The following is a 19964-nucleotide window of genomic DNA, read 5'->3' as shown; positions in this document are numbered from 1 at the left end:
GGACAGGAGTTAAACCAGCAGACACTGTGGCCCTCCAGGACAGGAGTTAAACCAGCAGACACTGTGGCCCTCCAGGCCTGGAGTTAAACCTGCAGACACTGTGGCCTTCCAGGACTGGAGTTAAACTAGCAGACACTGTGGCCTTCCAGGTCTGGTGTTTGAGATCCCTCATCTATATGCTCTTTCCTTGGGATACATGACATTTTACGGACATTTGTATTTTCAGTGTAATAAAAGTGATATTTTAAAATACTAACAGGGTCTGAAGGTGTTCAGCTGTTGTCCCTGTGGAGGTGATTGGGGTAGTAGGGTCACAACCATTGTACTCTGGCTACATTTGCTGAATGAATAAGCCATTTAAAACTGGTGGTAAAATATTGGAGTTGATTTGGATAGTGAATATTGAATTAATTGGTTGTAGTTGTTATTGAGGCAAATGTGGATGAAAATGTGAAACATTTAATGTGTTTCTTCAGTCCGGTGGGATTTCTGATGATGAGGAGGATGATGAAGTGCCATGATAATGACTGAACACATTCTGTGAATGTTGCCATGTGACAAGATTCCAAGGGCTGCAATGTCATTGACAGTGTGTTAATGAGCTAATTATGAGTCAGTGATTGAATGAGTGAATGAGTCAGTGAGTCAGTGATTGAACACACTGAAACAGGAGTAGCTTGTAACCTAAATCCAGTAGGACGGCCACATCTCACCTCTCCACACATTTTACCACATTTAACACGAGGTCTGGATGTCTGGTTGAGACTTCTCTGGGGGTCCACGTAATCTTGTGTTCCACAGGTCCACAGGAATGGCTGGGTATTGCTATGATGGATCAGTGCCTGTACGTCAGGACCAACGGTTTATGGTCAGGACAGCAGAGCCCATCGTGTGCAACAGCTCAAACCCCACAGTCAGGCAAGCCGGTTTGTGCCGGTGGCTTGTGCGTTCGCACCTGAAGCCTCGTGCTGAACTTCCGTCATGACCCGAGAGGTGCCGACGCCCCGGTACACCCCCCGGCCACACAGCGCATGGTGTACCGTGGGGTGAGAAGAAGGGGCAAAAACTTGGGCTCGAAGGGGTGAAACTTGGGCTTTCAAACTCCGCTGAAGTCTGGAAGTGCCCATGATAAAGCAGTAAGCACTGGACACGGCTTCAGCGCAGTGAGGCTGGTGAAGTTATTTTTCCTGGTTCCGGCTGGTGGGTACCATGTGCAGCCCAGGGTCTGAAATGAAGCACGTGGCTTCACCACTATGGACTCCCAGACAAGACTGACTCAATACCAACACCAGGATTCTACTACCGGAACACTCTTAATGCAACTGTAAAATGTCAATCAAGCTGCAAACAGCAAGTATGGAGCAGTGTGGAGTGCTCCCCTAACCAGGAAGGATGCCTTACTGCATAGGCAGGCCAAGTGCGGAGGATCACGTGACGCATGGTAACAAGGCACACCTGGGCACATGCACCTGGGTGAGAGATCTCAGGAGAATGCAGCTATGTGCGAACCACTGTGTGTAGCATGATACGCTGTTCAGCTGAACACGTGATGCAAGTTCAGCTGGTGATTCTGAGGTGCTCCAGGAGAGAGGAAGGTGGAGTAGAGAGAGCTGCTTCTCTTTATCTTTTTCGAAAGCCTTTTTCGGAACCTTGCTACAGCTTAAACAACAACAGCCTCACCTACAGACAGCTATGCTTCACCTATAGGGACACGGCTGAGGCTACTATAGGTATACCAGCTAAACCTGCAGACAGCACGGCTGATGATTCGCCTATAGGGACACAGCTGAGGCTACTATAGGTATACCAGCTAAACCTGCAGACAATCACAGCTGACGCTTCACCTATAGGGGCACAGCTGAGGCTACTATAGGGAGACCAGCTGAACCTGCAGGCAGCGCTGCTGATGCTTCTCCTATAGGGACACAGCTGAGGCTACTATAGGGAGACCAGCTGAACCTGCAGGCAGCGCTGCTGATGCTTCTCCTATAGGGACACAGCTGAGGCTACTATAGGGAGACCAGCTGAACCTGCAGGCAGCGCTGCTGATGCTTCTCCTATAGGGGCACAGCTGAGGCTACTATAGGGAGACCAGCTGAACCTGCAGGCAGCGCTGCTGATGCTTCTCCTATAGGGACACAGCTGAGGCTACTATAGGGAGACCAGCTGAACCTGCAGGCAGCGCTGCTGATGCTTCTCCTATAGGGACACAGCTGAGGCTACTATAGGGAGACCAGCTGAACCTGCAGGCAGCGCTGCTGATGCTTCTCCTATAGGGACACAGCTGAGGCTACTATAGGGAGACCAGCTGAACCTGCAGGCAGCGCTGCTGATGCTTCTCCTATAGGGACACAGCTGAGGCTACTATAGGGAGACCAGCTGAACCTGCAGACAATCACAGCTGACGCTTCACCTATAGGGGCACAGCTGAGGCTACTATAGGGAGACCAGCTGAACCTGCAGGCAGCGCTGCTGATGCTTCTCCTATAGGGACACAGCTGAGGCTACTATAGGGAGACCAGCTGAACCTGCAGGCAGCGCTGCTGATGCTTCTCCTATAGGGACACAGCTGAGGCTACTATAGGGAGACCAGCTGAACCTGCAGGCAGCGCTGCTGATGCTTCTCCTATAGGGACACAGCTGAGGCTACTATAGGGAGACCAGCTGAACCTGCAGGCAGCATGGCTGAGGTTAAAACGACAGGCAAATTGGCCGTGAGTAACTGCCTTCGTCAAATTGCTGTGAAGGCAGTTTACTCTACCTTTGGAGTGACTCTACACAGATGCATGGCCCAGACCCCCTCTGATATTTGTTTTTCACAAATACTTTCAAAAATACTTTTTTTCTTCTTCTTAGTTTTAGTTGTGGTGTTTTTACCCCAGAAAAGTAGCCATTTCACTGCCCCATTGGTCTTTGTGTTCTTCATCAATCACAACTAAGTCCATCCGAAATTGACAAAATTGTGCAATTTGTTATTTTATATTCAGACAAATAAAAGAAAATTGGACAAAGAGCAGATGAATTCGCTGTTGCAACAAATTTATTTTCATGTCCTGTTTAAACACGAGCACGACATCACAGAATAGGGAAGAGAGAGAGTATACCAATAATAACACAGTATATTCGCCTTTCTTAAAGTTCTCCTCAGAAATTAACAGAATTTAAAAGAAAATGAGAAGGAAAAGGAAAAAAAGGTTGGTTCATTTTGTTTGTCATAAAGTACAACTACAATAACAATGTACAGCTTCAATAACACAACATATGCATGTCTACAAATTACAATACAGAAACACCCCATTCTGACTGCTTAAGCCCCCCCCCCCCCCCCCCCCCCCCAGCCTCTACACCAACTGTACAGACACTCGTATCCCAGGAAACGCACACCAAGCGGCACATTTCCTTAAAGCATCGGACACAAAACAGGGTGGTTGAATTCCACAGCTAAACACGAGAATTCCAACTCCTGATTTGAAAATGAACATGCAGTTGTACAGACAAGAAATGTTTTCAACCACAGTGATTTCTCTGGAGTTGATGGGATTTCACATATCGCAGTTTAGGAGCAGTTTGTTTGTTTGTTTTTTTCACCTGCAGTGGTAAAACTAGGAGTTGGACAGTCGCCATTTTGTGCCAGAATAACCTGTAGCTGCCTTGGGTGTTTCACACCGCTTTAACACAGGGCAGTTTAGCTGAACAGCAACTGACAGTTCAGCCAAAATGAATGCGTTTTCCTGAGGGATCATAGGGCAATAAATCTGAGGGAAATACTAAAATGTAATCTTTTGTATTTTGACCACATGTAGTGTAACTACTCCCAGATATTTTTATATCAAAATATAAAGGTCTACAAGAGTTGGGGGGGGGGGGGGGGGGGGGTAACTATTTCTTGACAGCAAACAAAGAGACAAAATAGATGCTGGTAACCAAATGAACCATGCACTGCACAGCCTTTTAAAGGGAGGGCAAATTCCCATCAATTCCACTTCCTTTTAAACATACTTAGAACATAAGGAATGTTTTGTTGTTAAGGGCAACGAGACGCAGCTGTTGCGTTAAGTGTGCTGTGTTTAAAACGATAAAACCTGTCCAATCACATATCTGATACAGATGTAGGAACTAGTGGCTAAAAGGCTCATACACAAAAGTTTTGTTGTCTCAGCTTAATCCCATGTTTTTTCTTTTCCGTTTTTATTAAAAATATTTGTAAAATGTACAGACAACGTTTTTTTTTTTTTTTTGCATTCCCTTGGCTCTCGTTGACACTTTGTATCACTCATGAGTATTTGACCACAGTATTAATATGAATAACAGTTTTTTTTTTCAGGAAGCTTCTGTTCTCTTGTGCTTCCGCATGAACACGAACAGCAAACGGCCTTTCGGAGAAAGGCGAGAACGAGTTGCCAGCTTTGGACGGGGGCGCGAAACGGGGAGAAACAGACTGCTGGGAAACATAACGAGACCTCACAGAGCCCGTGACGCAAAACAACCTTCATGCCTGACCGCGGAGCAGCTGCTGGCTAAATCTCCGAACAGCCTCGAGCCCACCATCGCCCACCAGTTGCTCCCGGGAGGGAAAACGCATCACAAACCATTTTTATCCAGGTCAGAACGCTGATGGCTGGGATATTAGAAAAGTGTAATCGTCCGGAGTCTTTTGTTAGCGGCTTCGCTGGCGGTACAGTAACTGCACTTTCCTCACTGTTCCTTCAGACAGTAATAATCGAGTGTTAATGCTGCCCAGGCTGTTCCAATGCGGACATGTACGGAACCCCTTCCCTTCCCGGTCAGCAGCTGCAGTTCCTTCATGTCTGCGACAGTGATGAAGCTAATCTACAAAATCACATATAGCCTATGCAGTATCAAAATATATATATATAATAATTAAGATGTATTTTTATGTACAAAAACACTTGCATGAGCTCATACTAAGTGGACACAATCACGATGTAATGCGAGTCAATATGTAGCCAGTACAATTAAAAAAAAGACTTGGGCACTAGGAGCTATGACGAGGAAAAAAACCAGAACTGAACTCCTGGTATTACTGCAGTGTGCTACTGGACCAGTAAGGGGGCGCCGGTAAGTTACCAGCTGATAATAAGCAGCTTACTCCTACGCGCATTCTGTGGTCTCTGCTTTTACAAAAGCAGCGGTCATAAGAACGTACATGGGAATTAAGGTGCTTATTTTTTAATATTTCTTGATTTTTTTTGGGGTGGTTTTGTTCCTAGCACATGGGGAAAAAAAGACTAAAATGCTAATGACCCTTCTGAGAGAAGCTGCCCATCATCCCGGTACATTCCACACAGTGTCCCAGGGGCCAAGGTTTGCCCAGCATGAAAGGGAAAGTGAACTAACTTCTGATAAGGGCTAAAAGCATGTTGCTTTGATGCAAGTTGTCTCCTATAGGCTTGCAGGTTACAGCTGCCCTGGGTTCGAACCCAGAGGAACAGAACTGGCGAGGGGGAAAGGGAGAGAGGGGTGCTGCAGAGTGGTGGGGTTCAGACTGACCTCTGACCCTGATGACCTCACTCATCTTAAAGTGACCCAGTCAGCTCTGCCACCAGCCCACTATCTGCCCACTAACACCCCCAATTCTCTTCGAGCTGAACCCCCAAGTGTTTTCACCCAACCATCCAAAGCTTAGCCACTCTCACATTTACACCTTTGAATGTGACCGTGAAATCTTCTCGAGATTCACATGGGGCACAAAAGGTTGAATCTTAAGAAACTGTATACACAATCGGCACAGAATAAGAAATGCAAGTATTCTCAGTAAAATTAAGGTAGAAAAGTGGATCTTGTGGATCTGTGTCTTCCTGGTGCGCCTTGCGTCCGTGCTGAGCAGGGACTTGGTGAGGTGCGGACCGATCCTCCTGCAGACCCTAGCTCCTCTGTGGGGAAAAAAACACATTATGCGTTCAGTCATTTTACACCCCCCCCCCCCCCCCCCCATTTCTCCCAAAAGAAATTGGCTTATTGACTTCACACAAAGAGAAAGCAGGACCTGCTCCAGCTAAACCTCTTTATTAGAGAATGTTGACGATGTAAAAACAGTGTTTTCGGCCGCCGTGGGCCTTCCCCAGGTGCACTGTGGGAGTTGTGACTCTTTCCAAGGCAGCGGCAGAAGCAGCAGGGTGACTCAGCAGAGATTTAAACTCTGTGTAACTGCAGCCCCTGTGGTTCAGCTGGATGCACTGTGCTCAGGAGTAACCCAGGCTCAGGCTTAATCCTAGGCTCAGGTATAGGCACATCCAGGTGTAACCCTGGTCAGGCTCAGGTATAAACCCTGCTCAGGTATAACCCAGGTTCAGATGTAATCCTAGGCTTAGGTATAAACCCTGCTCAGGTATAGGCTCCTCCAGGTGTAACCCTGGTCAGGCCCAGGTGTAAACCCTGCTCAGGTATAGGCTCCTCCAGGTGTAACCCTGGTCAGGCCCAGGTGTAAACCCTGCTCAGGTATAGGCTCCTCCAGGTGTAACCCTGGTCAGGCCCAGGCTCCTCCAGGTGTAACCCCGGTCAGGCCCAGGTGTAAACCCTGCTCAGGTATAGGCTCCTCCAGGTGTACCCTGGAACTCACCTCAGTGTTTTGTCGTGGTATTTTGCGTGAGGAGCCCCGTGTTTCGTCTTCCCCTCCAGGCTCACGTTCCGACTCCAGCTCCCTCTTCCCCCCGGGGTGACTCAGACGGCCTGGAGCACAAAACCCACCCAGCGTGAAAAACCCCCACAGCCTGAAATCCCCCACAGTCACTCCATACCATAGACTGCATAAAAATAGCAAATTTATACAAACTCCTGCCCATCTTTCCAGAAACAAAACCCCTGCCCTCTCCTGACCCCCCCGTCCTCCTTCCTGACTCCACCGACCATCCTCCTTCCCGACTCCGCCCACCTATCCTCCCTCCTGACTCCGCCCCTGCCCTCCTGACTCTGGCCAGGCAGGCCCCTATCTGGTACCTGGGTGCTGTGGCACAGCAAACTCGTGTGCACTGCCGGGCTGCTGGAGACGGTGGGCTGGATCCGCCACAGTGGGGAAGCCTGGGGGGACAGACAGGGCCATGGTCAAACAGAGAGAGGGGTACAGAGTGGTCAAACTGAGAGAGGGGTACAGAGCAGTCAAACTGAGAGAGGGGTACAGAGCAGTCAAACTGAGAGAGGGGTACAGAGCGGTCAAACAGAGAGAGGGGTACAGAGCAGTCAAACTGAGAGAGGGGTACGGAGTGGTCAAAAAGAGAGAGGGGTACAGAGCGGTCAAACAGAGAGAGGGGTACAGAGCAGTCAAACTGAGAGAGGGGTACAGAGTGGTCAAAAAGAAAGAGGGGTACAGAGCGGTCAAACAGAGAGAGGGGTACAGAGCAGTCAAACTGAGAGAGGGGTACGGAGTGGTCAAACAGAGAGAGGGGTACAGAGTGGTCAAACAGAGAGAGGGGTACAGAGTGGTCAAAAAGAGAGAGGGGTACAGAGCGGTCAAACAGAGAGAGGGGTACAGAGCGGTCACACTCACCATGCTGCTGCACTCTACTTGGTCCCGGCTGATCCTCACTGTCAAAGTTTAATAAAATGCTGCCGCTACCGTTGCCACTGGCAACCTTACTCCCCGATACACCTGTCGCTGTGAATAGGAAAGGGCAAAGTCAGTGTGCATGTGATATGCAATGTGCAGTGTGTTAGTGTGATGTGTGTAGTGTGTTAGTGTGATGTGTGCGGTGCGTTAGTGTGCTGTACGCACTGGCTGTTGCTGAGGTCCCAGTCTGCTGCTCCCCAGGAGAGTACGCCATCATGGCGCCGTTCCCATTCCCGTTATGATTGGTCGGCACTGAGGCCAGCAAACCTGTTAGAGACGGACACCGTGTCAATAACAAGGTCTTGGAGAAAACTGTCAGAAAGCAGAGACTGAACTGTGACCACGTGGTTTTGAAAGTTCTTTCCTTGGGCACAGACCCTCTGATCAGCCAGTTTCCTGTGAGGTCACTTCCTGGACTTAACATCTAACCTACTGACTGCTTTGGGCTAGGACATGCAAGTTCAAGGCATTATGACACTGTGCAAGGCATTAGGGTGCTAGATATTAGAACACTGGCCAGTAGACATTAGGATGCTAGGTGCCAGGTATTAGGACACTAGGGCATGCTTACCTAGTCCCCTGTAGCGGGACAGCTGCTGGTAGATCTGTTTCATCCTCTCTATGTTCAGGCGGCTGGCCTCTGCGTGGTTCACCATGGGCTTGGGGTAGTGGATGCCGATGATGCACTTGGCAGCCGCCTGCACCGAATCCGGGGCGTTCCAGGGGTCGTAGATGTACTTGGCGGGGAAACCTCTGAGAACAGGTAAATATCGTCTGCAAGCAGAGGGAGAGATTAAAGCGCAGAGTCTCGTAATGAATACCAGAGAAGCTAACAGACAAGCTACGAAAACCAGAGAGGCTAACAGACAAGCTGTCCACCAGGGGAGAAGTGCTACTCACAACGCTATAAACACGCTCTCACACACACACTGGACTCACACACTCTCACACCCTGAGAAGCGCTTTAAACACACTCTCACACACACTCTGAGAAGGGACAGATGGCTTTAAACACGCTCTCACACACACACTGGACTCACACACTCTCACACCCTGAGAAGCGCTTTAAACACACACTCACACACACACCCACACCCTAAGAAGGGACAGAGGGCTTTAAACACACACACACACACTCACACCCTAAGAAGGGACAGAGGGCTTTAAAAAAGCTCTCACACACTCACACCCTGAGATGGGACAGAGGGCTTGGTTGCAAAAGGAGTATTTTGAGGACAGTACAGAGGGAATTTACCAGAGAAAGGAATGGGTGGCTGATTGGAGCAAAAGAGAACATTAGCTATGTGCATGTGCAAAAAATGTGTAGTTGGGTTCCAGATATTATTACATGTTTTTCGGAATATGCACAAATCTTAAGAGCAGACAGAATTGTCGGTCCTTGATTTGAATGATACCTTCGTACACGAAGGGCTGGGTATAGGAAGTGAACCTGGACTCTATTCAGGCCAAATCAGATTAAAGAGAAATTAAGATTTTTAAAGGCTTTAAACATGAAGGAGCTTTAACTGTCACAAAAAATCTGATTCTGATCTTGTCTCCCTTTAAAATGCAACTACCTTTTACAGTCATATAACCCTCTGCAAATCTACAACCATAGTTATCACAAGTAATATGAGATTTGCAAACAAACAGTTTCAATTGAGGAGGGAGAGAAATCATGATAAAAAGACTGGTATGCGGTTTTACAAACAAATCAATGGTAGTAAACAAGGATAAAATATTAAACATTTGGCCTTATTATATTACATTCCTACTACAATGGAAAATAAATTGGTTGATACATTTATGCTTTCACCAACTTTTAGAATCCAAGAAAAATTCGGGAAGGTGTTTTTCATGTATTGAGGTGCTTGTGAGTGGCTGCTGTACGCATGCTGGCAGTTTGACTGATTTTAATGATGGAGCGTACTTGTATGGCTCTTGATGCAGCTTTAGTATAAAAGGTCTGTTCCTTCAAGATGGAGCCTGCTCCAGAACTGGTACCTTCCCACAAGAATCATGGTGGAAATGAACAAAGTCAGGAGACTGGAAGTCCACACCACCAGCCAATAGGAGCTCGGCGTGAGGGAGGGGCGGAGCCACACAAACCCAGTGCACAGTGGCCCTCAGCAGGAGCTCTCAGCTTTGGGCGTGTCGTCACGTCACGTTGTTTTTTTTGTTTTGTTTTTTTTTCTTAATTTCCTGGACAGGGAAAGGCCACCTACCTACTTGGTCCACCTTACCAGAGCCGGACAGAGGGTGTGGGGGGCCTGCCGCGGACAGAAGCACTTTTTACCCACGGTCCTGCCAGCTTTGAGGGCTACAGAGATTCCTACTATAACACGCGTTAGAAAGCAGAGGCAGTGACCCCAACCCCCAACCCCGCCCTCCTCCTCCCCGACTCCCACCCTGCCCCAGGACAACCCCTCCCAAGCTGTGGGCTGGATAAGAGGTTCAGGTCCACTCCCTGCCCCTCCGACTGCCATTGGTCGCTTTTGAGACGACAGTGATCCCAAGCCAAAGCAGAGAAACCTGCTAACCGCGGAACGAGCAACCCGGTAATCTGCCGCCTGCGATTGGTTGGCCCCTCGTTTTGCCAAAAGGGACAGCAACCATTTCGCCAGGATGCCTCGCAACCTGCCCACTCAAGCTCTTATGGAGAAAAAGCTGGGGGGGGGTGTCTGAAAAGGAAGGCAGTCTGCCGTCAGAGAAAAGCGACAGGTCTCTCCCCGAAGTGCTGGATTCCACACCATTTACTTTCCGTTATTGGACATCTCCAGGCAAGAAGGACGTCCTCCACATGCAGTGCGAGTCAAAGGGCTAGTGTTTAATTCTCTTGAAGAGGCAGGGCTGCAGTGAACAGGCAGAATGCCATAAAGCGTTAAAGCAAAAAGGGCTAATGGGAAGTGAAGTCCAGAGCCCATTACACGCATAGTCAGAGCGTCGACTCTGGACTACGCCTCCCATCAGTCTCCTCCGCTAAACGCTCCGTGGTGCTCTGCCCACGGAATGCAGCCCAGGTCAGCACTTCCTTACCAAGCGGTTCAAATCCCTTTTGATGAAATGAGATGCTACCAACTTCAAGAACAGGCCACCGCACCGCGCCATGACAACGCCTCCACCCGAATCACAGTTAACAGGGCTCCCAGGTGCTTTGGCTGAGAATGGCTTTCGTCTTAAAAGCAATCAATCGCAATTTACAAAGGGGAGAGGGAAAGCTGAACTTTTCACCCAATCCCCAAACCCCAAACAGAGAGCAAAAAACAGTGCCTGACTGCTGGTACGGGAAAAAAATCACACTCACACACCAATACAAAATCTCCCAGAAGAGACTCACCTCATGAAAACAATCTCACAACAGACAGACAGAGAGGGCTGCACATTAATCAACGATCGACTTCACACAATTAACGGCCAAAGGCCAAAGGTTTACAGAAATTCTCGCTAAAATCAAACTGAAAAGAGTCATTTGTGTCATCATACTACGATACTTAACGAAAGCATAGAGAACACATTTCCCTAGAACAAAATTACGCCCTAGAGTCGACATCCAAAACAACAAAAGAACGTCACAGACACGGCATAAATAAGTCAAGGTGACAAAACAAGATGGAGGCTGGCTCTGTCTCAGGCTTCCCTCTCAAGCTGCAGTGGTCTGGAGCTGCACTTACCGGCAGGTCTGGAGGGCTCCCTCCCTCCCTCTCTTTCTTTCTCCCTGTCGCCCCTGTGGGTCTGCGGCTCTCCTGTGGCGGAGGAAGAAAGGCATGCCCCCCCTCCCCCTCCCCCTCCCGCCCCGCCCCCGCCCCGTGTGGTCCTACCCGAGACAAATCCTGCTGAAACTTGCCCCCCCCCCCCCCCCCCCCCCGGTGTGGTCCTACTCGAGACAAATCCTGCTGAAACTTGCCCCCCCCCCCCCCCGTGTGGTCCTACTCGAGACAAATCCTGCTAAAACCTGCCCCCCTCCCGCCCCCCGCCCCCGCCCGTGTGATCCTACCCGAGACAAGCCCTACTAATCATATAAATCATATAGCACTGCAAAACCCATCGTGTCTTCTTTCAAAAACATATTATTCTTGTAAAATCCCAGAGCCCCAGTTTGAGTTAAATACAAGAAGATTCTGGCTAGCGTAATGTTGCCTTATCTCACTTGCTTAAAACTAAGGAATGCTATCCATTCAAAAACATCTTGCCGTTCGTGTTAATGCTTAAATATGAATTTAACAGTGAGATTACTGAGTATACCTACATGTACATAGCCTGAAGTATAAATTACAATTATATTACATTTAAAAAAATGATAAGGGAAGTGGATCAATGTCGAAAAGTTGCCGTTTTTCTTGAATGTTTGCTAAATTTGCAAATATTCCTTTACAGGAACCATAAATTGTTGTGCTATATTTATAGTCTGATCTCACTGCAAATGCATTGGCTCATTCTCTACTAATTATGAAATTATTATTACTATTGTAATATTACTAACAATATTGCTGCAAATGTCCAGTTACTTATTGTCCAATAGACAACATACAGTATTTCACTGCGGCAACCTCACCAAGAGGTGAAAGGCCAAATATGTTCCAAGTATTTCCCAGACGTACAAACTCAATTATTAAATTGCCATAAAACAATAATAGCTAACTACCAAAAACCTAGAAATTACCGCAAGCGTTAGGAAGCAGGATCTTCCCAGCATGCTCGGCACAAGTTTGCCCAAATGAGGCAATTCACACCCCCGTCAGAGACAAAAAAAGCGCTGTCTTCACCCGCTTCTGGAGAAAGGTGTCCCCCGCTAACTGCCTTCCAGGTCAGAAACCTGTCGATCCCAATCGGTGCGTGTGCTGCGGTGTGTGGGATCAGTGCTGATTGGACGCCCGAAGCCGAGTTCCCGTGAGTTGATTGGCCGACAGAGTTGGAGGTGTGTGAGCGGTGAGTGGCACCCCTGGGGGGTGTGTTTGGGGGGTGGGGGGGGGGGGGGTGGGGAGGGGGGAGGTGAGGGCGGGGGACACCCACCTGATGAAGTCGCCGTTGGGGTCGGTGCGGCGACCGAAGCCCACGGGGCAGTAGCAGTGGAAGAACTGCTGGAAGAAGGAGCTGCAGGAGAGCCACATCCAGCTGCCCGCGTTCACGCTCCAGTCTGCGTCCAGCAGCAGCTCCTCAAACACCTGCAGGGGCACGTTTCCACGGTCACCACGGGCACAGCCAAGGTCTGGCCACGCCCAAAACAGCTCCCCACTACACTCAGGAAAGCCGGGTCATGAAGGCACACTGAACACAAACGTGCTTGCACTGTGACACAGGCAGAACCCAGAGAACTCAGAACAGTGTAGATGGGGCACACGGCCCCAGCCCTCACCTTCATGCCCTGCTCATGGCCCCTCCCTCCCCATGGCCCTGCCTACCTTATGGCCCCGCCCTCCCCATGGCCCCGCCTACCTCATGGCCCCTCCCTCCCCATGGCTCCGCCTACATTATGGCCCCATCCTTCCCACAGCCCCAGCCCTCACCTTCATGCCCTCCCCATGGCCCCGCCTACCTCATGGCCCCTCCCTCCCCATGGCCCCACCTACCTTATGGCCCCATCCTTCCCACAGCCCCAGCCCTCACCTTCATGCCCTGCTCATGGCCCCTCCCTCCCCATGGCCCTGCCTACATTATGGCTCCTCCCTCCCCATGGCCCCGCCTACATTATGGCCCCGCCCTCCCCACGGCCCCAGCCCTCACCTTCATGCCCTCCTCCCAGCTGATCCACAGGTCCCCCCTGGTCAGGAAGCAGGCCACGGCGTGGCGGGCCAGGTGGTGGATCCAGCCCTCCTGCCGCAGCTGGGTCATGATGGCGTCGATCCAGGGGAAGCCGGTCTTGGCCTCGGCCCACTTGGCCAGCGCCTCGGGGTTGCGGTCCCAGGGGATGCGCACGCAGATGGGGTTGCCCTCCATCTTGTCGAAGCGCGGGTTGGTCGTGGCGGCGGTGTAGAAGAACTCGCGCCAGAGCAGCTGGCCGTAAAGCGAGAGGGGCGGGGAGCTGTTCTTCTTCACCTGGGAAATGCAGGTACGGAACAATTCCAATATAGCATTCATCCCCACACCGATTCCTTCAATTCTATTCTCTCCTTAAATCACTCAGATTCAATTAATGGTATTGGGGACAGTTCCACTTCAATTCAGTTAATTTAAAAATCCCTATAGAACATTATGGCCAATAAAAATGTACAGAATTTCAAATTATGACATGGGTTCATTAAATTAAAATGGAAACGGAACCAATGCTGATTCCTACCTACAGTGATCACGTCAACACAGGGTTCTGTGTTTTTTATACAGAAAAAACAGCCAAAATGCAGGGGGAAAACAAATACACTGCTTTATATATTCTGTGGTCTTTTGTTAAAGATTACAATGGGTGATGACCTAGACTTGAACCACAACACAATGACTCCTGTTTCTTTGAGCCAATCATCTTTCGGTGTCTGACATTTGTGTGGTTTATTGATCATATTTCCACAGCCGTTGATAGCATCGTGAACGCCAAAACATTATTTGTATTTTATTTCATCCCTTTAATCCTGCTATTTCATCCCACTTCTGTTACAAGTGTCATAATAAAATTATGAATGACAGACATTTATTGTATTATTGTATTACTGAGTTGGCAAAAATAGTTATTTTTGGACTTGATAAATTCCAATTCCAATGTTTAAGACATGAAATAGAATTGTCCCATGAATTTCAACTCAAATGGTATGAACCCCAACCCTGCAGCATTCTCAAGATGATCTACACTGGGCCTCTTGTACCTGCAACTCCGTGGTGCCTTACCTCACGCACATTAATGTGAACCATTCCTTTCAGTTCAAACCACAGGCCATTACCCCTGAGCTCGGGCAGGACGGCTGCAGGCTGGCTGTACGTTGCGGTAGAAGTATGCGAGTTGCGTACCTTGTGGGAGAAGTATGCAAGCTGCGTATCGTGCGGGAGAAGTACGCGAGTTGCGTACCTTGTGGGAGAAGTATGCGAGTTGCGTACCTTGCGGGAGAAGTACGCGAGTTGCGTATCGTGCAGGAGAAGTACGCGAGTTGCGTAACTTATGGGAGTAGTACGCGAGTTGCGTACCGTGTGGGAGAAGTACGCGAGTTGCGTAACTTATGGGAGTAGTACGCGAGTTGCATATCGTGTGGGAGTAGTACGCGAGTTGCGTATCGTGTGGGAGAAGTATGCGAGTTGCGTATCATGCGGGAGAAGTATGCGAGCTGCGTATCGTGTGGGAGAAGTATGCGAGTTGCGTATCGTGCGGGAGAAGTATGCGAGTTGCGTACTGTGCGGGAGAAGTATGCGAGTTGCGTGCCTTGCGGGAGAAGTATGCGAGTTGCGTACCTTGCGGTAGAGATCGGTGAGTTTGAAGTAGAAGAGGCGGCAGGACAGACAGCCGAAGCGCAGGTAGGGGCTGAGGCCGGTGGGGCTGGCCAGCAGCGAGTTGGCATTCATTCTGGGTCTCTCGAAGTTGGCCACCCAAGCCTGACAGACAGACAGACAGACAGAAGGACATAGTCAGCCTGTTGCCTGGACAACACTTAATTCTCTTAGCAACGTAGTATTTAGCAACAGTTAGCTACCTAGTTTTCCATCCAGTAGTCACCCCTATGGATAACTGAGAGTGTGACACTGAGTTGGAAAGTGCATACTGCATTCCATCATATATCACCAGTCTGGCTCTGATATTTGTTATATTGTTGGTGGCAGATGTGAACTAAAAAAGTGTAGATAATGTGCTGTCAGTCTGGATCACTCACTTTATAATAACGAAAGCTAGCTAGCTAGCTACAAGTTAAAAAGCACAAGAAATGGGAAGATTGGGGCCCTTCTTGTCCTCTTTATGAAGAAGGAAATGGAAGGCGCTCTGTTCTGTGGTGCCCGCTCTGTTCCGTCCCGTACTGTGCCTGTGAGGAAGACCACTCACCTTCCTCTCGAGGTGCCTCTCTATCCTGGTCAGGGCCTCCGTCTCGCCCCCCGGCCACACGGCAGATGGGAGGCCTTCCGTGTCGAACCCTGATCGGAGTGTAGATACCAAAATTCAGGGGACAAGCAATACCCAGCATGCCTGGCGAAATAATACCTATATGTGCGTGTGTGTGCGTGTATGTGTGTGTGCATGCGCGCGCGTGTTTGTATATGCCTGTCTGTGTATATACGTGTGTGTGTGTGTTTGTGTATATATGTGTGTGTGTGTGCGTGTATGTATGTGTGTGTACATGTGTGTGTATATATGTGTGTGTGTATGTGTGTGTGTGTATGTATATATACGTGTGTGTGTGTGTGTGTGTGAGCATGCGTCTTACCTAGCTCTTCCAGCGAGGGCACGCCGTACTTGTCTCCGTGGTCGTCAGCGACGGGCGTGACGCAGCGCCCCATGAAAGAGGCACACAGCGGCTCCACGGGGGGCTCGGGGGGGTCCATGCGGCTGATCAGGGTCTGGAAACGCTTGTAGGTGAGGGGGGGCTGCCCGCCATTGAGCTCGATCACCCTGCAAAAGACAACCCCCCAGGAGAGTGAGCATCAGGACAGTCACTCAGGAGAGTGAGTAACAGGACAGTCACTCAGGAGAGTGAGTATCAGGACAGCCCCTCAGGAGAGTGAGTAACAGGACAGTCACTCAGGAGAGTGAGAGTGAGAAACAGGACAGTCACTCAGGAGAGTGAGTATCAGGACAGTCACTCAGGAGAGTGAGAGTGAGTATCAGGACAGTCACTCAGGGGAGTGAGAGTGAGTATCAGGACAGTCACTCAGGAGAGTGAGAGTGAGTAACAAAACAGTCACTCAGGGGAGTGAGAGTGAGTATCAGGACAGTCACTCAGGAGAGTGCGTATCAGGACAGTCACTCAGGAGAGTGAGTATCAGGACAGTCACTCAGGAGAGTGCGTATCAGGACAGTCACTCAGGAGAGTGAGAGTGAGTATTAGGACAGTCACTCAGGAGAGTGCGTATCAGGTCAGTCACTCAGGAGAGTGAGTATCAGGACAGTCCCTCAGGAGAGTGAGAGTAAGTGAGGGGCGTTTCCTACCTGTCCAGATCGTAGAGGGTGTGTGAGGTTTTGACGCAGACTTCCACCCCGGCCTCCATCGCCAGCTTCTTGATGGCAGCATCCCGCTCCTTGCCAAAGGGCTCCGAGTCGTACTCGAAGGTAAGCCGGGAGATCTTCCACTCCTGAGGAGGAGAAACAGAGCCCGTGCATAAGCAGCTGAGCGGCTTCTCAAGTCTGGCCAAGGGAGGGATGGGAAGGAGCGGAGCAAAGGGGCAGGTTTGGGGTGCAGCAGGATGGGGTGGAATAAGGGGGGTGGGGGGGGGGGGGTGTTATGAGGCGGGGAATTGGGAGGCAGACTGTTGACAAGACTGCGGGACGGGATTCACCTTAAAGAGACGGGGAAAGACGTTGGCAGGCTGGCCACGGACGACAAAGAGTCGGGAGTTGAGCTTGCGGAGGCTGGCGTCAAGATCTTCCAGGCACTGTAAGAGGAACCTGCAGGACAGACAGGAAGTGGCATCACAGTCCACCCACAAACGACGAGAAACACCACATTCCTACAACACGCCCTTTCCCGGAGTCAATATAGGGGCACGTGATGCGCATATCCAGAAGGACATAGCTGCCATCCTGTGACAAAGGCCTACCTGGGGGACGTGTTGTTGTTATGTTGCTTTACAGCACATAAGCCTCAACAATAAATCCAGGATTACGTTCACAATAATGTAATTAAGCTACAGTACACGTTCAGCATAGTGGAATTAAGCTATAATTAAATCTTTCGTCACGTTGTGTGGGGTACATGAAAACAGAGGAGGAGATTTCTTTGATTGTAAACACAGGACCACAGCAAGGCTAAATAATCCTGCATAGTATGCCTTGAAGATATGAAATAATCCTTTGTCTCAGACAACTTCCACTTTTCAGTATTCACTACAGAGAAGAGCAGAGGACGCTAGCCCACCACAGAGAGGACGCTAGCCCACCACGGCGAGGACGCTAGCCCACCACGGTACCAATACAGTTGCCAATTTATCATTCCTACTTCCTCTTTTAATCACAGAGTCAACCCTTGTGAATCTGAATAGGGACACAGCCCCCAACTGGAATTGTTACCTGTATCGGGAGTGTGGGGGTTTGTGTGCGATTCCACTAAAGGGGGCGCTGGGCGGGGGTGTATCGATCTCTCTCTACATCTGTCCTTCAGCGACCACACGCCCTCTACATCCCCCTCTCTCTCTGCATCACTGCCTGTTTTTCCACAGTGACGTCAGTCTATGCTTTTGTGCCGTTTATTCCACAATGTTCTGCTACATTTACTACGCAGAGTTACCATCACATTGAGCACTAATGGTTTTAATTGGTATGATGTTTATCGTGGCCTTCGGACCACATTAGTAAAACACAGAAGTGGGCTGACCTCATTGTAGCACACCTGCTCGCTGGGGAAAACATCCGTTCTTGATGTAATCACTTTTGGATATGTAACTGGGTTCCAGAGAAATGGAAGCACAAGAAAATTATGCATATCAAAGATGTAACTACTGGGGTGGACTGAGCCGGTTTTGGTTAGGAATATTCAATGAACTGGTCTATTATGCAGAGGATGAGGCCTTTAAACTGCAGCCAATTATGGACAATCATGCACAATATGATGGCCTACTCCCCAGCCTGGCAGAATCAACAATTCCGGCTTCCTGGAACACTGTGAAACCTCTCCGGAAGAGTGAAGCAAAAGGCAGCAAGCTGTCCTGGGTGAACTTCCCGTTCGGCCCACGGAAAGATCACAGAACGCTAAGGTGTCACAGAACGTTCTGCCTTTTGGATTAGCACTAAGTGAACAAGCTAAATTAGATAAATCTGCCTCAGCACAGTGTGGGCTGACCCATTCAAATCAAGTGTTTCAGAAATGATGACAATATACAAATCGCTTGCCTGACAAACAATACGTGCTGAACAGCAGTGTTTCTGTTCAACTTCCCTGTTAAAATTCCCTGTTTTCTCTCCCAGGCTGAGGGAGGGATCAGATATGTATTCCGATCAGAGTTCATATATTGGTCGCCAGTAGTACCATCCAATCAAAAGGGTATTATAGATTCATTTCTCTGTCAAGCAGCTTATCTATTTGTAATATACCGCTTTTATTATGCCGATTATTTTTTCCTGATTTTGGATTTCTCTAGAAATAATAATATGCTTGTTGCAGTCCTAAAATTGTTGTGAGCTTGACACTCAGGGTCCCCCTGCTCGTTAATGCACATAGCCTGCTTCTCCAAACAGCGAACAGGTGGTCGCAACTCAGTATATAATGTAAAGCATGCAGACATGGAGAAGAGGTTTAGCTGTTGTTTGGCCAAATGTGAGAATGGGCAGGATGGGTGATCTCAGTGACTTTGACCGTGGTGTGATTGCTGGTTCCAGGCAGAATGGTTCCGGTATCTCAGAAACAACTGCCCTCCTGGGATTTACACACACTACCCTCTCTAGAGTTTATAGAGAATGGTGTGATAAACAAAAAACATCCAGTAAGTAGCAGTTCTGAGGGCAAAAACACCATGTTAATCAGAGAGGTCAGAGGAGAATGGGCAGGCTTCTTCAAGCTATCAAAAATGCCACAAATGCTCAAATAACAGCTGTTTTGCAACAGCGGTGTGCAGACAAACATCTCTGAATGCACAATACATAGGACCTTGAAGCAGCTGGGCTACCGCAGCAGAAGACCATGCTGGGGTTCCACTCCTGTCAGCTAAGAACATGATGATGAGGCTACAGGGGACACATGATCAACAAAACTGGACGAAGACTGAAAAAACGTCCCCTGGTCTTGTGAATCTCGATTTCTGCTATGACATACAGGTGGTAAGGTTATAATTTGGTGTAAAGAGCATGAATCCATGGACCCATCCTGCCTTGTGTCAATAGTGCAGGCTGGTGGTGGTGCAATGGCGTGGGGAAGGTAGCCCCCTTAATGGCAACTGAACATCAACGGAATGCCACAGCATACCCAAGTATTGGTGCTGGACACAGTCTATCCTTTTTCAAATGGATACTTCCAGCAAGATAATGGGCTATGTCAGAAATCATGCATCATCTCAAACTGGTTCCACAAACATGACAATGACTTCAATTTACACCACAGTCCCCAGATCTCAATCCAATAGACCACCTTTGGGATGAGGCGGAAAGGGAGGTTCACAGCAAGAATGTGTGGCCGAAACATCAGCAAGAACTACCATTAGAAAGCAAAAGGCACTGTCACATGTCGCTAAAAGCTCTTACGCTGATGTTCTACCTGTCAGTATGTTGCTCTTACACTGATGTTCTACCCGTCTGTATGTTGCTCTTACACTGATGTTCTACCCGTCTGTATGTTGCTCTTACACTGAT

The 19964-nt window shown here is 49.1% G+C and overlaps 1 protein-coding gene and 1 long non-coding RNA gene across 3 annotated transcripts in view; both read right to left on the bottom strand.

Moving 5' to 3' along the window:
- Window positions 1-2302: 2302 nt before the first annotated feature.
- LOC118207663 lies at window positions 2303-2714 on the bottom strand. Its single transcript, XR_004761434.1, has 3 exons — window positions 2671-2714; window positions 2529-2599; window positions 2303-2385 (listed from the first exon to the last, which is right to left on the bottom strand). It is a non-coding gene; the product is annotated as an uncharacterized LOC118207663 (long non-coding RNA).
- Window positions 2715-4200: 1486 nt separating this feature from the next.
- cry3a (cryptochrome circadian regulator 3a) overlaps window positions 4201-19964 on the bottom strand; it is a 30471-nt gene continuing 14707 nt past the window's right edge. The window contains exons 3-15 of one of the 2 annotated variants that reach the window (XM_035381457.1): window positions 16964-17072; window positions 16617-16759; window positions 15895-16079; window positions 15516-15604; window positions 14933-15073; window positions 13286-13597; window positions 12575-12726; window positions 8136-8338; window positions 7730-7831; window positions 7505-7612; window positions 6958-7038; window positions 6581-6690; window positions 4201-5894 (exon numbers count right to left, since the gene is read on the bottom strand). In XM_035381457.1, coding sequence (XP_035237348.1) covers window positions 5886-5894; window positions 6581-6690; window positions 6958-7038; window positions 7505-7612; window positions 7730-7831; window positions 8136-8338; window positions 12575-12726; window positions 13286-13597; window positions 14933-15073; window positions 15516-15604; window positions 15895-16079; window positions 16617-16759; window positions 16964-17072 — 1744 coding nt within the window. In that variant the 3' untranslated portion in view covers window positions 4201-5885. The remainder of the gene's footprint in view (window positions 5895-6580; window positions 6691-6957; window positions 7039-7504; window positions 7613-7729; window positions 7832-8135; window positions 8339-12574; window positions 12727-13285; window positions 13598-14932; window positions 15074-15515; window positions 15605-15894; window positions 16080-16616; window positions 16760-16963; window positions 17073-19964) is intronic. The other variant, XM_035381458.1, reaches the window with a different exon arrangement.

This window comes from Anguilla anguilla, chromosome 11, assembly GCF_013347855.1.
Source record: "Anguilla anguilla isolate fAngAng1 chromosome 11, fAngAng1.pri, whole genome shotgun sequence".
NCBI lineage: Eukaryota > Metazoa > Chordata > Actinopteri > Anguilliformes > Anguillidae > Anguilla > Anguilla anguilla.
The sequence above is the reverse complement of the archived record's forward strand: the minus strand, read 5'-3'. Positions and strand labels throughout refer to the sequence as shown.